The sequence below is a fragment of the Dermochelys coriacea genome, chromosome 2 (assembly GCF_009764565.3).
Source record: "Dermochelys coriacea isolate rDerCor1 chromosome 2, rDerCor1.pri.v4, whole genome shotgun sequence".
In the NCBI taxonomy this organism is placed as follows: Eukaryota; Metazoa; Chordata; order Testudines; family Dermochelyidae; genus Dermochelys; species Dermochelys coriacea.
The window spans coordinates 232,384,077-232,401,146 of NC_050069.1; the positions used below are offsets into that span (position 1 = coordinate 232,384,077).

The window sequence follows — 17,070 nt, forward strand, 5'->3', positions numbered from 1 at the left end:
TCCCCGCTGCTCCGGGGCAGATAGAAGGCAGATATATTAGCCCCAGGCTAAGTAGGTCTCTTTCCCCTGGGTAAGGTAACAGGGAAGGTTCCAGAACAATCAGGAACCTTCTGGAGACAATTAAGACAGGCTGATTAGAACACCTGCAGCCAATCAAGAAGCTGCTAGAATCAATTAAGGCAGACTAATTAGGGCACCTGGTTTTAAAAAGGAGCTCACTTCAGTTTGTGGTGTGTGTGTGTGAGGAGCTGGGAGCAAGAGGTACTAAGAGGTGAGAGTGAGAACGTGGACTGTTGGAGGACTGAGGAGAACAAGTATTATCAGACACCAGGAGGAAGGTCCTATGAGGAGGATAAAGAAGGTGTTGGGAGGAGGCCATAGGGAAGTAGCCCAGGGAGTTGTAGCTGTTGCACAGCTGTTCCAGGAGGCACTCTAGACAGCTGCATTCCACAGACCCTGGGCTGGAACCCGGAGTAGAGGGCAGGCCCGGGTTCCCCCCAAACCTCCCAACTCCTGGTCAGACACAGGAGGAGTCGACCTGGACTGTGAATTCAGAAAAACGGCCAAGCTGAGGGCTGCCGTGAAGCTCCAAGGCGAGCAAATCTGCCAGTAAGCGCAAGACTCACCAAGGTAGAGCAGGATCTTTGTCACACAGCCTAAACAGTTTGTTTGGCAAAGATATAAGTAGCTGTAAGAGTCTTATAAAAGGCAGCTACCTACACCATCTATAATGAATCTTTTCACATTTTGTGAAAGAAAAATCCCTGTTTTTTTTTTTCTGTCAGTTCATATATTTATGCAAATATTTTAACCAATAATATTTCTCACAGCTTGTGTTTGAAGGAACTATTCAGAGCAGGACCGGGCTTATCTGTCTGGATAACCTCCAGTTCTCAGACCAGTCAACAGAATCACCAGAGCTCTGCTCCGCAGAGGAGTTCACCTGTGCCAATGGCCAGTGTGTTGCTAGTGGATCAGCCTGTGATTACAAGCTGGACTGTTCTGATGGAAGTGATGAAAATCCAACAGCTTGTTGTAAGTGAATTAAGTTGTTTTATAAAGAGAGGATGTCAAAAAGCATTGTGGTATAGTATCATATGGTATTTGTATCATAATCAGAGAAGAACTGGATAGAAAACTGGTAATAATAGTACCTTATTTATATAGCAGCTTTCATCCAGAAGGTTTGGGCCTAGGATGATTTACAAGCTCATGTAAAAATTTTTATAACTGATCACACCATCTTTCTTTCCACTTCTTTTTACTCCTATTTATCTAGGCTCCAGCACAAGATTCAGATCCAGATAATAAATCCTAAATAGTTTGAAGGGGCACAGAGATTTGTATGATGTTTGTGTTTCAGACTTATCCCTAATTATTTATATCTCTATAAGGGATTTTTTTAAAAAAATCGGGGTTTAGATTTTGCTCTAATTTCATCTAAAATTTGAATTTTTCTCTAATTTCATAGGTCTCTGACTGAGAGCGTGTACGTGTGTGTAATGTGGCAATATAACATTTATGCGTACCTTTGTTTGGAGGCTGCCTTTAATTAGCAACTGCTTCAGTTTAGTAGCAGTATCTTAGCAATTACATTTTTAATTGAAGATTATTTTGCTTAGTAGCCACAATTCTACCATGCAAGCCACAGGAAAGTAATTAAATTTAATAGACAATGCTCATATTGACGAGCCTGCCTTGGTTTAAAGCTGCATATGGAAGTAATTTTAACGGATGCTCTGGCTTCTAATGAAGATTATATGGCATACTTATGTGTGTGTTGGCTACATTTCTGAACTTCCAAATGTTTGCATTTATTCATGCAGATGACAGATAAGATACTGATAGTTGCATATATAATGCTTCTTGCAGGTTCAAATCAGAAATTGTATGCACCTAAAAGTGTAGGCACCTAAAATTCTGTTGGAATGAGACTGTAGTCAATAAAATTTTCTGTTAAAATTATTTGAAAAGAATTAAAAATTATAGATTTTTCCCTTGTACCAGCCTTGCAGTTTGAATCATTATTTTATGATCACTTAAACAACCATAAAAAGAAAAGGAGTACTTGTGGCACCTTAGAGACTAACAAATTTATTGGAGCATAAGCTTTCGTGAGCTACAGCTCGCTTCGTCGGATGTATTCAGTGGAAAATACAGTGGAGAGATGATTTATATACACAGAGAACATGAAACAATGGGTGTTATCATACACACTGTAAGGCGAGTGATCACTTAAGATGAGCTATTACCAGCGGGGGTTGAGGGGAGGAAGAAAACCTTTTGTAGTGATAATCAAGGTGGGCCACTTCCAGCAGTTGATTCTGTAATCAAGTGACCAGAGAGACTGAAGTGTTCTCCGACTGGGTTTTTGAATGTTATAATTCTTGTTGTCTGATCTGTGTCCATTTAGTCTCTTACGTAGAGACTGGCCAGTCCTTGCTTACAGACAGCTCCCCAACCTGAAGCAAATACTCACTAGCAACCACACAACAAAAACACTAACCCGGGAACCTATCCTTGCAACAAAGCCCATTGCCAACTCTGTCCACATATCTATTCAGGGGACACCATCATAGGGCCTAATCACATCAGGCACACTGTCAAAGGCTTGTTCACCTGCACATCTACCAATGTGATATATGCCATCGTGTGCCAGCAATGCCCCTCTGCCATGTATATTGGTCAAACTGGACAGTCTCGACATAAAAGAATAAATGGACACAAATCAGACATCAAGAATTATAACATTGAAAAACCAGTCGGAGAACATTTCAATCTCTCTGGTCACTCGATTACCGACCTAAGAGTGGCTATTCTTCAACAAAAAAAACCTTCAAAACCAGACTCCAACGAGAGACTGCTGAATTGGAATTAATTTGCAAACTGGATACATATAGGATATATAGGGTTTTTTTTTTCCACCAAATGCATCCGATGAAGTGAGCTGTAGCTAACGAAAGCTTATGCTCTAATAAATTTTGTTAGTCTCTAAGGTGCCACAAGTACTCCTTTTCTTTTTGCAAACTGGATACAGTTAACTTAGGCTTGAACAGAGACTGGGAGTGGATGGGTCATTACATAAAGTAAAACTATTTCCCCATGTTATTCCCCCTCCTCCCCCCCACTGTTCCTCAGACGTTCTTGTTAACTGCTGGAAATGACCCACCTTGATTATTACTACAAAAGGCTTTCTTCCTCTCCCCCACTTTGGTTCATTGGTAAGAGCTCTGCCTAGTAATTGTTCTTTAGGTCTGGAAGGAGTTGTCAAGGTTCCTTCCCCATTCTGAAACTCCAGGGCACAGATGTGGGGACCTGCATGAAAGACCCCTTAAGCTTATTCTTACCAGCTTAGGTTAAAACTTCCTCAAGGTACAAACTTTGTCTTGTCCTTAAACCCTATGCTGCCACCACCAAGCCTGTTAAACAAAGAACAGGGAAAGAGCCCACTTGGAGACATCTTCTCCCCAAAATATCCCCCCAAGCCCTACACCCCCTTTCTTGGGGAAGGCTTGATAAAAATCTTCTCCAATTTGCATAGGTAAACACAGACCAAAGCCCTTGGATCTTAAGAACAATGAAAAAGCAATCAGGATCTTAAAAGAAGAATTTTAATTAAAGAAAAGGTAAAAGAATCACCTCTGTAAAATCAGGATGGTAAATACCTTACAGGGTAATCAGATCCAAAACATAGAGAATCCCTCTAGGCAAAACCTTAAATTAGAAAAAGACACAAAACCAGGAATATACATTCCATTCAGCACAGCTTATTTACCAGGCATTTAAACAAAAGGAAATCTAATGCATTTCTAGCTAGATTGCTTACTAGCTTTTTACAGGAGTTCTGAAGAGCATTTCTGATCCGTTCTCGGCAAAAGCATCACACAGACAGACCCTTTGTTTCCCCCCTCTCCAGAGTTTAAAGTATCTTGTCTCCTTTCTTGGTCATTTTGGTCATGTGCCAGTGAGGTTCTTAGCCTCCTAATCCTTTACAGGTAAAAGGACTTTGCCTCTGGCCAGGAGGAATTTTATAGCACTGTATGCAGAAAGATGGTTACCCTTCCCTTTATATTTATGACAGGAGTCCATTCCTACTTTTTGCCCATGTAGATTGTGTACAAAAAGCCTCAGACAGCACCACTCAGGCATTGTGTAGGTGGGTGACAGTGATTTCACCACATGGCACAAGTGTTGCATACTGACTGGATTCTAGTTATATTTTAGGAGGGGAAAACTACCACACTGGATTTAATTTGAGATACAGGGATTATGTGCTTCCTATTGAGTTGGGTTATACCAAGTTAAAAAATCTATCTTGTTGTGAGGCTGTTTTTCTGAAATTTGAGTGAGTAACAGTGAGTCATATAGCAGGTATATGCTGCTCCTTAGTGAGACAGTGCTCTGTGGGAGGAAAGGGGAAAGGGAACAAATCTTTACAAATATTTTTTTAAGATTAGATCATGTGAGGTATCTTTATGGTCATGGATACCTCATGGATCGAACTTCAGTGAACATAAGAATTCCATTGTTAGGACCATTCCATTGATTGGTCTTTCCCCGCTTAGGAAATCCATCCTTCTGACAGGTTTCAGAGTAGCAGCCGTGTTAGTCTGTATTCGCAAAAAGAAAAGGAGTACTTGTGGCACCTTAGAGACTAACAAATTTATTAGAGCATAAGCTTTCGTGAGCTACAGCTCACTTCATCGGATGAAGTGAGTTGTAGCTCACGAAAGCTTATGCTCTAATAAATTTGTTAGTCTCTAAGATCCTTCTGACAGTTTCCATGCTATTTAACACAAAAAATCTAATGCACAAAGTGTCCTTCCCTCCATCCCCAAATATGCACATTTTCAATGTAAACTAAGCCCCTTCTCCCCCCAGCTTTTTATTCTCCTTCCCCCGTGACTGGGGAGGTGTTAATCGGCTACTTTGCCTTCAATGGCCCCTTGAAATATTTAACTACTTATGCTAAACAATCTGTTTTACCTTGTATTTAGCTGTGAGGCTCTGACTACCTTTCTCAGCCCTGAAGAAAAGCTCTGCATAAGCTAAAAAGCTCTGAGTAAGCTAAAAAGCTGACTGTGAGCTTGTCTACACATTCAGCTCTGCAGCTTTAGAGAAAATACTATCATGCTGATGGGAGATCTTCTCCCTTTGGGGTGGTTAATCCATCTCCATGGGAGGCAGTAGCCATGTAGATGGGAGCTCTCCTATCGATATAATGCTGTCTAGTCTAGGGGTTAGGTTGGTATAACTACATCACTCAGGAGTGTGAATTTTTCTCCCCACTACCCCCCCCTCCGAGCGATGTAGTTATACCAATGTAAGTTTGTAATGTAAGCCTGGCCTTTTTCACCAATAGAGATTGGTCCAGAAAAAATTGTTACCTCTCCCACCTTGTCTTTCATTTTCAATATAGTCATAAAATTCCACCAAATGCATCCGATGAAGTGAGCTGTAGCTCACGAAAGCTTATACTCAAATAAATTTGTTAGTCTCTAAGGTGCCACGGGTACTCCTTTTCTTTTATCAATATTTTGAGTACATTAAACTTTTTACATGAATTTCGAAACAAAATTCCTACTCAGCACATTGGTACATTTTTTAGGATCTATTCTTGGACACATTTATTCTCAGTATTTTCCTTCTGATGAAGGACTCGCATGGTACTGTGCTGGCAGTTTTCCATTCTGAATTAATACAGAGGCAGCCAGCTGTTGCCTAGTGATTTACAGGATATTTCCTATTTTAATTCAACTGCTTCTTTATAGAAAGAGGAGAGGACATAATGTTTTCCTTCATTGATGCTAACTTAACACAAATGATCTAAAAATATAAATTATTACCGTATGAAATAGGTAATTTTTTATTTTACTTCTATATAACTATTAGTTCAGAGGTGCAATACAGTTCTTCATATACCTAAAATGCATTTCTTCTTCTAAACTTCTGAAAAGTGAGGGCCTGATCCTGCAAACACTTGTGCATGTGAATAAATTTACTCATGTGAGTAGTCCCATTGAAACCAACCTACTCATGTGAGTAAATTACTACAGCACATGTTTGCAGTTTCAGGTTCTACATTTTAAAAATTTCCTCTTTGCATAGGTCCTTCTCAAAACTATTGCTAAATTTCCCATTTCACGATGGGTGCCAACAAATTAATGGATCACAATTCATTCATTGATGAATTAAAAAAACATGCATTCAGCATTTAGAAAACTAACTTGAAGGATGGGTAACAGTATAGTGATATTTTTTTAAATTTTTGTCCACCTAATATGAAAGATTTTCTACAAATGCCATAATAGCTAATGAAGCAAGCTTTTTTGTATGGAATTCAGATACCATATTTGGTTAGACCAGTGGTTCCCAAACTTGTTCCGCTGCTTGTTCAGGGCCAGGCCAGTTTGTTTACCTGCCGCGTCCGCAGGTTTGGCCGATCGCGGCTCCCAGTGACTACAGTTCGCTGCTCCAGGCCAATGGGAGCTGCTGGAAGTGGTGCGGGCCAAGGGATGTACTGGCCGCCGCTTCCAGCAGCTCCCATTGGCCTGGAGCAGCGAACTGCAGCCACTGGGAGCCGCTATCGGCCGAACCTGTGGACGCGGCAGGTAAACAAACCAGCCCAGCCCTACAGAGGCTTTCCCCGCACAAGCGGCGGAACAAGTTTGGGAACCACTGGGTTAGGCTATACTGTTATATAATATAAACATTACCAACAAGTTAGACCAATCAACATTCATAGAACTACAACATCTTTATGAGGAGTGACTTTCTGTAACTATTTCCAAAATATAAACAGCACCTATTGCTGTTTGGAAAGTCTGGTGAGAAGCTTAAGACCACTCATATTGAGAAGAAGTTTAACTCTTCTGAATTCACCTGCTCCATCTCTAGAAATTAGATTTTGTGAGGCTCAGCGAAGATGTAAATCATTGAGTAGCAAATACTCTAAAGTCAGGCAATTATTTAGATAATTTTGGAAATATGCACGTTTTGCTGCAGTATACCAATTTGCACTTGCAAATACTTAAGTTGAAATTTTAAAGATGAACTTTTAAAATATGAAAGTATATACATATTTATTTTGCTGGGGAGTTTAAAGTGGGTGGATGGTTTTCTTGATCCTGAATATTTATTTTAGTAAATGTTTAAACCATCTACATGAGACTCATTTATTTGCAGGGCATGCTAACATCTGTCCATCAGGTCTTGATCTGTCTATTGTTTGTGAATTATAAATTGAGCAGCATACAAGATATTTTTTTCATGGATTTCTTCATTGTGTATATATAGTGTAACACAAGTTTTGTGTTTCAACTGTTTTATAGAATGACTTTTTGAATGCATAGTTGAACATGGATTTCATTTATGGAGGAAAAAAAGGTTCACAGAGCATTAACTTGTTTTGTGAAACTCAGAACGTTTGATTAAATGTATGTGTAGTATAGTTGTAGCCTTTTTAATCCCAGGATATTAGACACACAAGTGGGTGAGTTAATATATTTTTTTATTAGACCAACTTCGGTTGGTGAGAGAGACAAGCTTTTGAGCAACAGAGAGACACTGTGACCCATATCTCTGCATTAAACTTGACAATGGACCTAAGCAGGGGTGAAAGTAACTTAAAGGACCGGGCAAGGTGGGGGAGGGGAGGCGAGGCGGCTCTGGGCCCGCAGAAGGGGCGGGTCCTCAGGTGGAAGGGCAGGGCTGGGGCCAGACTCCCCCAGCCAGCCCTTCAGTGCTGCTCGGCCCGCGCTGCCCAGGGCTGCAGCGGCAATTTAAAGGGCCCGGGGCTCCAGCCATTGCCAGGAGTCCTGGGCCCTTTTAAATTGCCGGGCCCTGGGGCTGCTGCCCCTTTTGCCCCTGCTGTCAGTGGCTCTGCCGGTACAGTGCTTAAAGTGCTGCCTTGGCTGCACTTTAATGTCGGCTGTGTGTGTACTGGCTTGTACTGGCAGCCACTTTCTTACTGGTATGTCGTACCAGCCCGTACCGGCTTACTTTCAGCTCTTGACATAAGCACACATTAAATAAAAAGGGAGTCAAGACAGAACCTTCTGGAATTCTACCTGTGGTGGTTCTTCTGTCATTCAGTAAAGTATTTAGTCAGCATTAGCGCTGTTTTTATTCCTTACAGACTCTTAAAAAAAAAAAAAAAGGGAAATCTATATCCAGATTTAAAATCCAAGCAGTGAAGACTACCTGTTGTAGTAGAAAGAAAGAGCCTGAAGCATGAGCCTGGGGCCTGAATTAATGTCAGCAAAAGTTATGCTATAAGCAACAGTCAGGCCATGTCAAAAGCAGATGCTTGCCTGCAAGGCAGTGTCTGGTACATTAACTCAGCACAAGTATTGCTAGCATTGCTAAAGCACGCTGAATATGTAAACACATTCCACCAGGCCAGTACAAGAACACCTCAGCCTAGCAATAAAATGATTTGACAAAAGTGATGAATAGTGATATTTTGTCTAATACCTCAGGAGTAAAAGTATGAAGACAGGTGGTGAATAGGAATGTTTGTCTTTAACATCAGAAGGAAAGTACAATGGGAGGTAACAATCATGTCATAAAACGTGTAAGGGAATAAGTAAGCTGTTGATCCTACATTGTTTGTCTCAGTCTATAAATGTTGGAATACCTCACCTTAACCCTTCTTCCAGCCTAGGGGGCAGTGGAAAGTCCCGCCACTGACTGAGCTGCGTCTATAGTCATGGGCATATATGTTGTAGTATCTTTGTAGAGTCTGCCAGGTGCTATTACCATGCTTGGTTGACAATAAACCTGGCCAGGTGCCTTTGCTACTAAAGTTTTGTGGTCATTGGGCAGTTCAACTGGGGTCTGCGCAGAGCTGGAGCAGCACACCACACACACACACACACACACACACATCTAATAACACCTATATAATTAAACAGGGATTTTAGGTTTGGACAGGTCTCTCCCTTATGAGAGGAGACTTCTAGCTAATATATAAAGTTTCTTGCACTTGGGTAGTGCCATACAAATAAATATATCACTTACTATGGAAGGTCTTTTTGATTAGTACCGTGTAGCCCATACATTGTGAGCTTGTCCACAAGGAGACATAGACTACATCTACGCTACCGCGGTAAGTTGACCTACACTGTGCAACTCCAGCTACATGAATAATGCAGCTGGAGTCCATGTACCTTAGATCGAGTTACCGTGGGGTTTACGCCATGGGGGGTTGGTGGGAGAAAATCTCATGTTGACTTACCTTACTCTTCTTGTCGGGGATAGAGTATAGGGGTCCACTGGAGAGTGATCTGCAATTGATTTGGCAGGTCTTTACTAGACCCCCTAAATCGATCGCCAGTGGATCCATCTCCAGAGCATCAATCCCTGTTGTTGTGTAGGCCTGCCCCTAGTGCATGGCAAGCCATGGTGTGAATGTACAGTGCACTAGCCTACTGTTCGCTAAGTTATCATGCAGACCCTGTTATCACACTCAACTTCTGTAGTGTGCTTTGAGCTGTTGCTGCTAGCAGTTGGTCCAAGTGCACTATGGAACTCAGTGTGTTGTAGCAGGATCCACATCCAATTATTGTGTAGCAAACTGGTGCACTATAGATTTTAAACCCTGGATTGCTGTGCACTAGCTGACTGTGTAGACAATTTCTGAGTTTCTCATGCAGAAGATCTTTGCCAGGGTTTGGAGGAGGAGGGACGGGGGAGGCAGAAGAAATAGATATTTGTTTAAGTAAAGCAAATCTAAATGCATTCTTCATTTTTTTTTTTCATACTGTCTACATCAAATGACTGCCTAAGTAAGTATAATGCCTAGGGATCTAGGTATTTAATTAGTAGATAGCAAGATAGTTTAAACTGGATAGCAATTTGCATACTCTACTTTAGTGTATTAGCAATTGAAGTCTAATTAACAAGATACCTTGTCAAAAGCCTAAGCATTTCTTAATTAGATAAATTTAATAATATAAGTACCATCTTTAACTAATATGTGATAGCAAATGGGGACCAGTGTATTAGGTTAAAATTAAATGTGCATTGTAGATCTAATTCAGTGGTGCTGATTTAAGTGTTTTGTTTCTTAGCATAGGACTTATCAGTAATTGGGAGAGCCTTTGTCTGCATAGTGTGAGGAATCTTAGGGCTGAGTCATGTGAGCAGAGCTGAATTCTATTTTATGTTAATGCTCTGCTTCTCACAATTTGAAAAATGGAATCTGGGATGATAGTTGCATGATGTAATAAATGCTTTTGGATCTTTGTCACAACCGTGTACAATCACTACAGTACTCTCCACAATTGTGATAAATGCCCTAAAGGATTTAGAAAGATATATAATACATTTCCAGGTTGTTCTGTGCTTGAGAAGAAAACTTTGATAATGTATTATACTAATAAATTATTTAATTTGGCTATAATTCTGGAGATAATGCCTTCTTTGAGTTAAGTAGAAAATTGAGAGAGTGTAATGTTGTTATACAGCCAGTGTTGGTCTAATCTGAAGCCATTCAGCCAACTTGATTGCAGTTTAATTGCCTTCTGTGTTTTGGGTAAAATTTTCTGAAGTGTCTAAGTGATTAAGGAGCCTAACTCCCATTTTCAAAAGTGACTTAAGCATTTAAGCCTTAAATTCCATTGACTTTCAATTTAAATTATTTAGGCCCATGAAATTTTTACCATAAATTCTTAATGAGCTTTCTCTTGTAAAAAGTTTTCCTTTTTAGTGATTTCAGGAAGTATTTGTAACTACTTGCAAATGAATCGCCTGTTGACAGAACTTCCTTAAGATTTCACCATTAAAATCAAGAACTTCTTAATACAGGTTTCAGAGTAGCAGCTGTGTTAGTCTGTATTCGCAAAAAGAAAAGGAGTACTTGTGGCACCTTAGAGACTAACAAATTTATTTGAGCATAAGCTTTCGTGAGCTACAGCTCACTTCATCGGATGCATTCATGAAGAAAAGTGATTCAGATTGCAATAAACATACCATTAGTTCTTTTTTTTTTAAATAGGGCAGACCAGTTTACACTTGAGGAGAATAAGAGTGACAATTCCAGCATAAACCTGTGATATATGACTTTTTCCTTATTCTTCTGCTTACAATAGCAAATTATACTACATGTAACTTTGAGTCTGGTTTTTGTGGATGGAAGCCATTAAACACAGAAGATGCTAAATGGAATATAATAAAAGGAGAGACTTCCAATGACACAAAACTTCCTAACAGAGATCATACAACCAACAGTGAACACGGTGAGTCTCTCTTGCATAGTTTCCCTTCTAAAAGTGAATTTTAATGTTCATGAAGGATGCCTGACTGACAGCAGGAGACTAAAAACGACATAATATATGTAACATGCATAGCATCTGTACAAGCTTATTCTCTCTGGCCCCTTAATGTTCCTCAGTTGTGCTCTTCCTGAGAAGTCTCCAGAGAAGTCATTGGAGTTTAAGTTTCTATGCCTATACCACGATTAATTTCAAGACCGCTAGTGAGATGCTAATTAATGCTGGTTGTAGTGTTGGTTTTGAACCACCATTATATCCAGTATTTAGACAGAGCCTATTCTTTTAGTTATTTCTCAGGCAAATTTTCCACTAAATCCAGGACTGAATTCACAGTAAATAATTTGAACAGTTTTCTTTTTCTGCAGTACAGACATCCTGATCACTTTTGCTTTGGACAGGCAGAGAATGTACAGTATCCTTTGCATTGTTGCTCTACCTCAGTCAGTAGCTATCTCGTTGTTGTTGTGCAGTGTGTTCAGTAGAGGGAAAGGAATTTAAATAAAGAGAGCTCATTTGCATTCTTTTGTAAAAGTCAAATGCTTTTACAAAGCGCTGTGCAATACTCAAAATGTCTTACATGATAACCTACAGTGTCAAGCGTTCTATGATTTCAGCATTATCAAAATATAGGATTTATTATGCACTTTCCAGAGGAGAATAGACTAATCCAAAACCTGACCGCCTTTAGGGCATGCTCCAAGGCCAATTTTGGATAAAGCTTTCCCACTGCTTAATGAGCAGCTCTTCAATATTTCATTTTTATTTCCGAACATTCAGTACGTGGCCACATTATTTCCTGCACTCCATTCAAACCCTGCAGAATTAAGAGGCACAGCGTAGAACTTGCAGCCCAAGAAAAGGATGCTAAGGAGTTTTGAAGCCACCTTTGTGCACTCCTAATCCTGGGGAGCTGGAGGAGTCCCAAGCATAACCTGGTCAGTCTTGGGAGCCTGATTAAGTTAGAGTAGCCTCCTTAGGCTACCCTATGAGTTGCAGAGCTGCCCATAATCCCTGCCATGCTGTGGCCCCACCTCAACAGATCCCTCCTAACCTCAGCCCCACCCTGACACTCCTTTTGGTTGTCTGTCACCATGCTTGCATGGGGGATCCTCCCCTAGTTAGATATGAGGACGTTAGGGCTCCTTGACACGACTCTGACCCTTTTAAACAGTATAAAGGGGCTGGAGTGGGGAGGATCTCCCTGGTAGTTCTCCATATTTCTTCAGTTCAGCAGGGTAGATTCATTCCTGATTTATGCCAGCTCCTGTCAGCACTTAGCAGGTAGTAGGGTACCTCTGGTTGCAATAATTCACCAGCAGGAAGTTATAGAAGTGCGATATGGCCCCAATTTCCTTCTGCTGTGGGAGGGGAGCAGCACAGCTTGAACAGTGAGTAATGTTGGCTCAGGATAGGATATGTCCCTCAAAACCTCTGCTGGCAGGGCTACTATGGAGCCTCACCTACAGACTGAAGCTGTGTCCCATGAAGTACCAGTGAAAACTCTGCCTGCTTATCAGTTAGGATGTCACCGGTGCCACGGAGAGTAGCAGGCTTTGTTTGTTCAGGAAGATGCGCCTGGCACCTCTCTGTATCAACCTGGGTAATCCAAACCTGTGTATAATTGTGTATGTCGTCATTCACTTGGGAGCCCTCTGCTCCATTCCCATGGATCACTGGGGAATGACTACTGTGCATAACTGTGCCAGTGCAGTAACTGTTTTGCTAAGATACAAGACGATGAGTGTAATATCCGTGGGCAAGAATGTGCCCTTGGTGTTACTTTGCATAGACTGTCATGAAAAACTTTTCAGTATTCAATGAAGGCAGCATTGATGGCTCCTAAAATGTGCAGCTTTAGGGGCCCTTGAAGATGTTTATCCTTTCCTACCTTTGTCTTGAGCACATCTGCTATAGTTCCAATCCAAAGGCAGTTATTCAGATTAGATCTTTAATTAAGCTTTCATCCCCACTAGCACAGACAACAATGCGAAGTCTGTGGACCACAGGAGAAAGTATAGCTTATTTCATTGGTTCACAACATTAACATACCTAAACGCTGCTAGGCTGCCGTGGGAATTTAAGAATAAACAGAATGCTGTACCTAATCTGAGTGTCATTGAATTTTGATTCTAAACATTATTTACACCACTATTTAAAACCAATTAAAGTGGTATTTTGGAGCTCGCAGCTGAGGTCTGTATTTTTTGATCTCTCAGGCTGTCAGTGCTCCTAGTGGTGCACCCTTCCTACACCCTGAGAACTGGACCCTTTCTGGAAGTGGGATGTGGAGGAGTGGGATAGCTGGGCAGCTGTAGTGCTTGACTGACACACACACACACGTCTGAAGTTTTCTGTCTGAGGAGGGCAGATGGAAGAAGAACTTCTCTGGAAAAGTGCTGGACCCCAGCATTTGAGCTTTCATTGCAGATGTCCAGTGTTTACTCCCTCAACAGTGGCCTCTGTGCACTTTTAGGAACAATGAGGGGGAGACCCTTAGCCTTGACTCCAAACAGCCCAGTTGCATACCCTTTAGAGTGTCGAGTGCTGCTGGAGTCTCTAGTTTCTTCTTCTCCCACATGTCCCCCACCCTTGTACTTAGGACTTCCCACATGGGGGCATTGGGAGTGGGGAAGAGAGCTCCCTACACTCTCACCCTATCCTTTCAGACTCATACAGGGTAGCCAAAGGCTGTCCCAAAATTTTCCTAGTGATCTAATGGAAGAGAATGCTACTCCACTTGTTACAATAAATGAAGGTATTGAATATGCATGAGGAGATCATTAAGAAAAGGCTAGTTCTCTCACATAAATGTTCACCGTTGTGGGACAGTGTTTCTAACATTTCATTGATTTTATTTTTCAGGATCATTCATTTATTTTGGAGGATCACCACAGGCAAGCATGAAACCTGTCATGTCCCACCTCAGGAGTCCTATCCTTACTAAGCTGTCCTTTGACTCTGTTCATTGTCAGGTAGCTGTTTGATACTAATTGTGATCACTTCATGTCCTGAGGTATTGTGTGTTTTACCTCATTCTCTGACTTTCCTTAAGCCTATCTTAGGCTGCCCTTTCAGATATTTCACCCATGTCTCAGGGTACAGTTTTGAAAACAAAAATTATTCTTGGTGGAGCTCCCTGATGGGAGCCCCCAGTGAGGTAAGGGAAATCACAGATAGATGTCTATAGGTTATGATGGAAATACATTTTAAAAATCATAGTTACATATTTATAGTGGCTTTACCTTTTTGACACAGATTGCTATCCTTTCGGATCCTATACATTCAAAGTGTGTTTCCTGTATGCCTGCTGCATTTAGTCTTGTGGGTGTGTACACAATACAGTGGTACTGCAAATGCAAAGTTAGTTTATATTACAATGGTGTAAATGTATATTGAAATTGCTGTAGGTTGGCAAGCTGTCCAACACTTTTTTAATAAACATTTATTTCAACAGATAATATTTTGGTATCAGTTGTCTCAGGATTCCCAGCTCTCTGTCTTTAAGAGAACCGTCCTTGGTGAGGATTTGCAAAAACTTGGTAACATGACAGGTTTGTCCAAGAGGCAGTGGACTAAAGCAAATATTCTTATAGAAAGCAAACCTGAGGAAATGTCACCACCTTTCCAGGTAACTGTACTGGCAATTATATTTCTTTTGTGTACAAATAGTTATTCTAATATGACTTTTAGAATTAATTTATTAATTTAAAATAATCTTTGCTTACACTTTTATAAAGAATTCCTTTAAGCTTTTTCTATAGATGTGGAAATAAAAGAGGAATGTCAATGTTTCAGAAGTTTGTGCATGAAAATCACACATTTATGAGGAAAATCAAGTAGCAGATGTACAGTCTATTAAAAAGTGGGATGAGTATTTGTGATACAGTTGAGGAAAAAAGCATACATCTCTGGGGTCTACTAACAGGACTATTGTAAGCAAGACATGGGAGGTAACTGTGTCTCTCTACTCAGTATTTGTGAGGCCTCAACTGGAGTCCTGTGTCCAGTTCTGGGTGCCACACTTTAGGAAAGATGTGGACAAATTGGAGACCGCCCAGAGGAGGCAAAAACATGGTGAAAGATTGAGGAAAACCTGTTTTATGAGATGAAAAAAATGGGCATGTTAAGTCTTGAGAAAAGAAGACTGAAGCCGGGATTTGATAAGTCTTCAAATATGTAAAGGACTGTTATAAAGAAGATGGTGATCAATTGTGTTCTATATCCACTAAAGGAAGGACAAGAAGGAATGGGCTAAATATGCAGAAAGGGAGATCTAAGTTAGACATTAGGAAATACTTTCTAACTATAAGGGTAGTTAATCTCTGGAATAGGCTTCCAAGGGACATTGTGGAATCCCGATCACTGGAGGTTTTCAAGAACAGGTTGGACAAAGACCTGTCAGGAAGGTCTAGTTTTACTTGTTGCTGCCTCATCACGTGGAGCTGGGGTTGATGACTTCTCAAGGTCCCTTCCAGCCCTACATTTCTGTAATTCTATGATTATACTCAAAAATTAGCAACTAATGATATTGGCTACCGGGAGGGTGAATGCAGGCTCCTGGACATTTCAGGCAGTAACATTCAATACTTCACCATTGATCTCCAACCACAGGGTTTAGTTTGACTTTGAGATTATCTCATACCTGCATTTAACTAGGTGTAGAAAACAACTGATGAATCACTCACCAACTAAAATGTAAAGCATTTAGCAAAGCAATCTTCCTGTTTTGGTCTTTACATTTTGTATGCTACTGTCATAATAAAAACTGTCAAACTATGGATTACAGCCAGGGTCCTCAAACTTTTCCATGAGGAGATTGCTGCAGAGATATCACAATTGATTAGTTGTTGAGCAACTTTCCTCTCATTTCAGGTCACTTGGACCACTTCACCTCCCAGTCACAATTGATGATGTGCCTGTGGCTACTATAATAAAAATAGAAAAGTAATACAGGGAAAGTGTTTGCACCTGTACCTTTTTGTTTGATGCTATTAGCATGTGCAAATGAGGAGGCGAATCAGCAGCATGGGATCAGCAAATGCTCCACAGAGCACAATTTGAGAACCTGGCTTACAGGGTGTTTTTCTATTTTAATGGAACCAGAGTCAGATCTCCAGGCTACTACAAAAGTAATGTTTCATCTGTGCTCACCCATAGGATACATCCTCAGTGTTGATTCTGCAAAGTGGTCATTAGCTCCCGGATTAAAATATAATCCTTCATGTGGCACTGTAATATGGACAATAGATTGTTTCCCACATAGAATTCTCTTCCATGGTGGGTGATGCAAACTGACACTTTTAGCAGAGTTGAAGAGTTTAATCAACCCAACTTCTGCTGTGCAGGATGCTGTTTGAACATCATTAGAGGTTAACAATGTGCTTATTTTATCAGATCAGTACCAAGAGGACAAAAGCAATAGCATTAAGCATTCCCAAGTCAGCAATTATATATTGCACACTTCTTTAGTGTGTCAGTAATTTTCTTATATTCGAATTAATTGTCTTCACCTTTATAGATTTTGCTTTTATCCTTAGACTTCTCATTAATATTGTTAGAAAAAATCTTCAATAATTTCACATGCTTCAGTCCATATTGACATGAAAGTCTTGCCTCTTTTACTTCCTGGAAAGAGGCCATTCAATGATACTATTGCTGAATAACATTCGAATCACTTCCTGCAATGAGTCTTTGGAAATGTAATGACCACCAAACTGAAAAGAGATCCTGTTTTGGAACCTACCAGATTTTGACAAATATTCTAGTAAAATCAAAGTAAATTATGGAACAGAGA

At 40.5% G+C, this 17,070-nt stretch overlaps 1 protein-coding gene across 1 annotated transcript in view; it reads left to right on the forward strand.

Moving 5' to 3' along the window:
• MALRD1 (MAM and LDL receptor class A domain containing 1) overlaps positions 1–17,070 on the forward strand; it is a 481,748-nt gene that overhangs the window by 111,539 nt on the left and 353,139 nt on the right. The window contains 4 exon segments of the mRNA XM_043509412.1: positions 831–1,035; positions 11,094–11,240; positions 14,139–14,248; positions 14,731–14,904. Coding sequence (XP_043365347.1) covers positions 831–1,035; positions 11,094–11,240; positions 14,139–14,248; positions 14,731–14,904 — 636 coding nt within the window.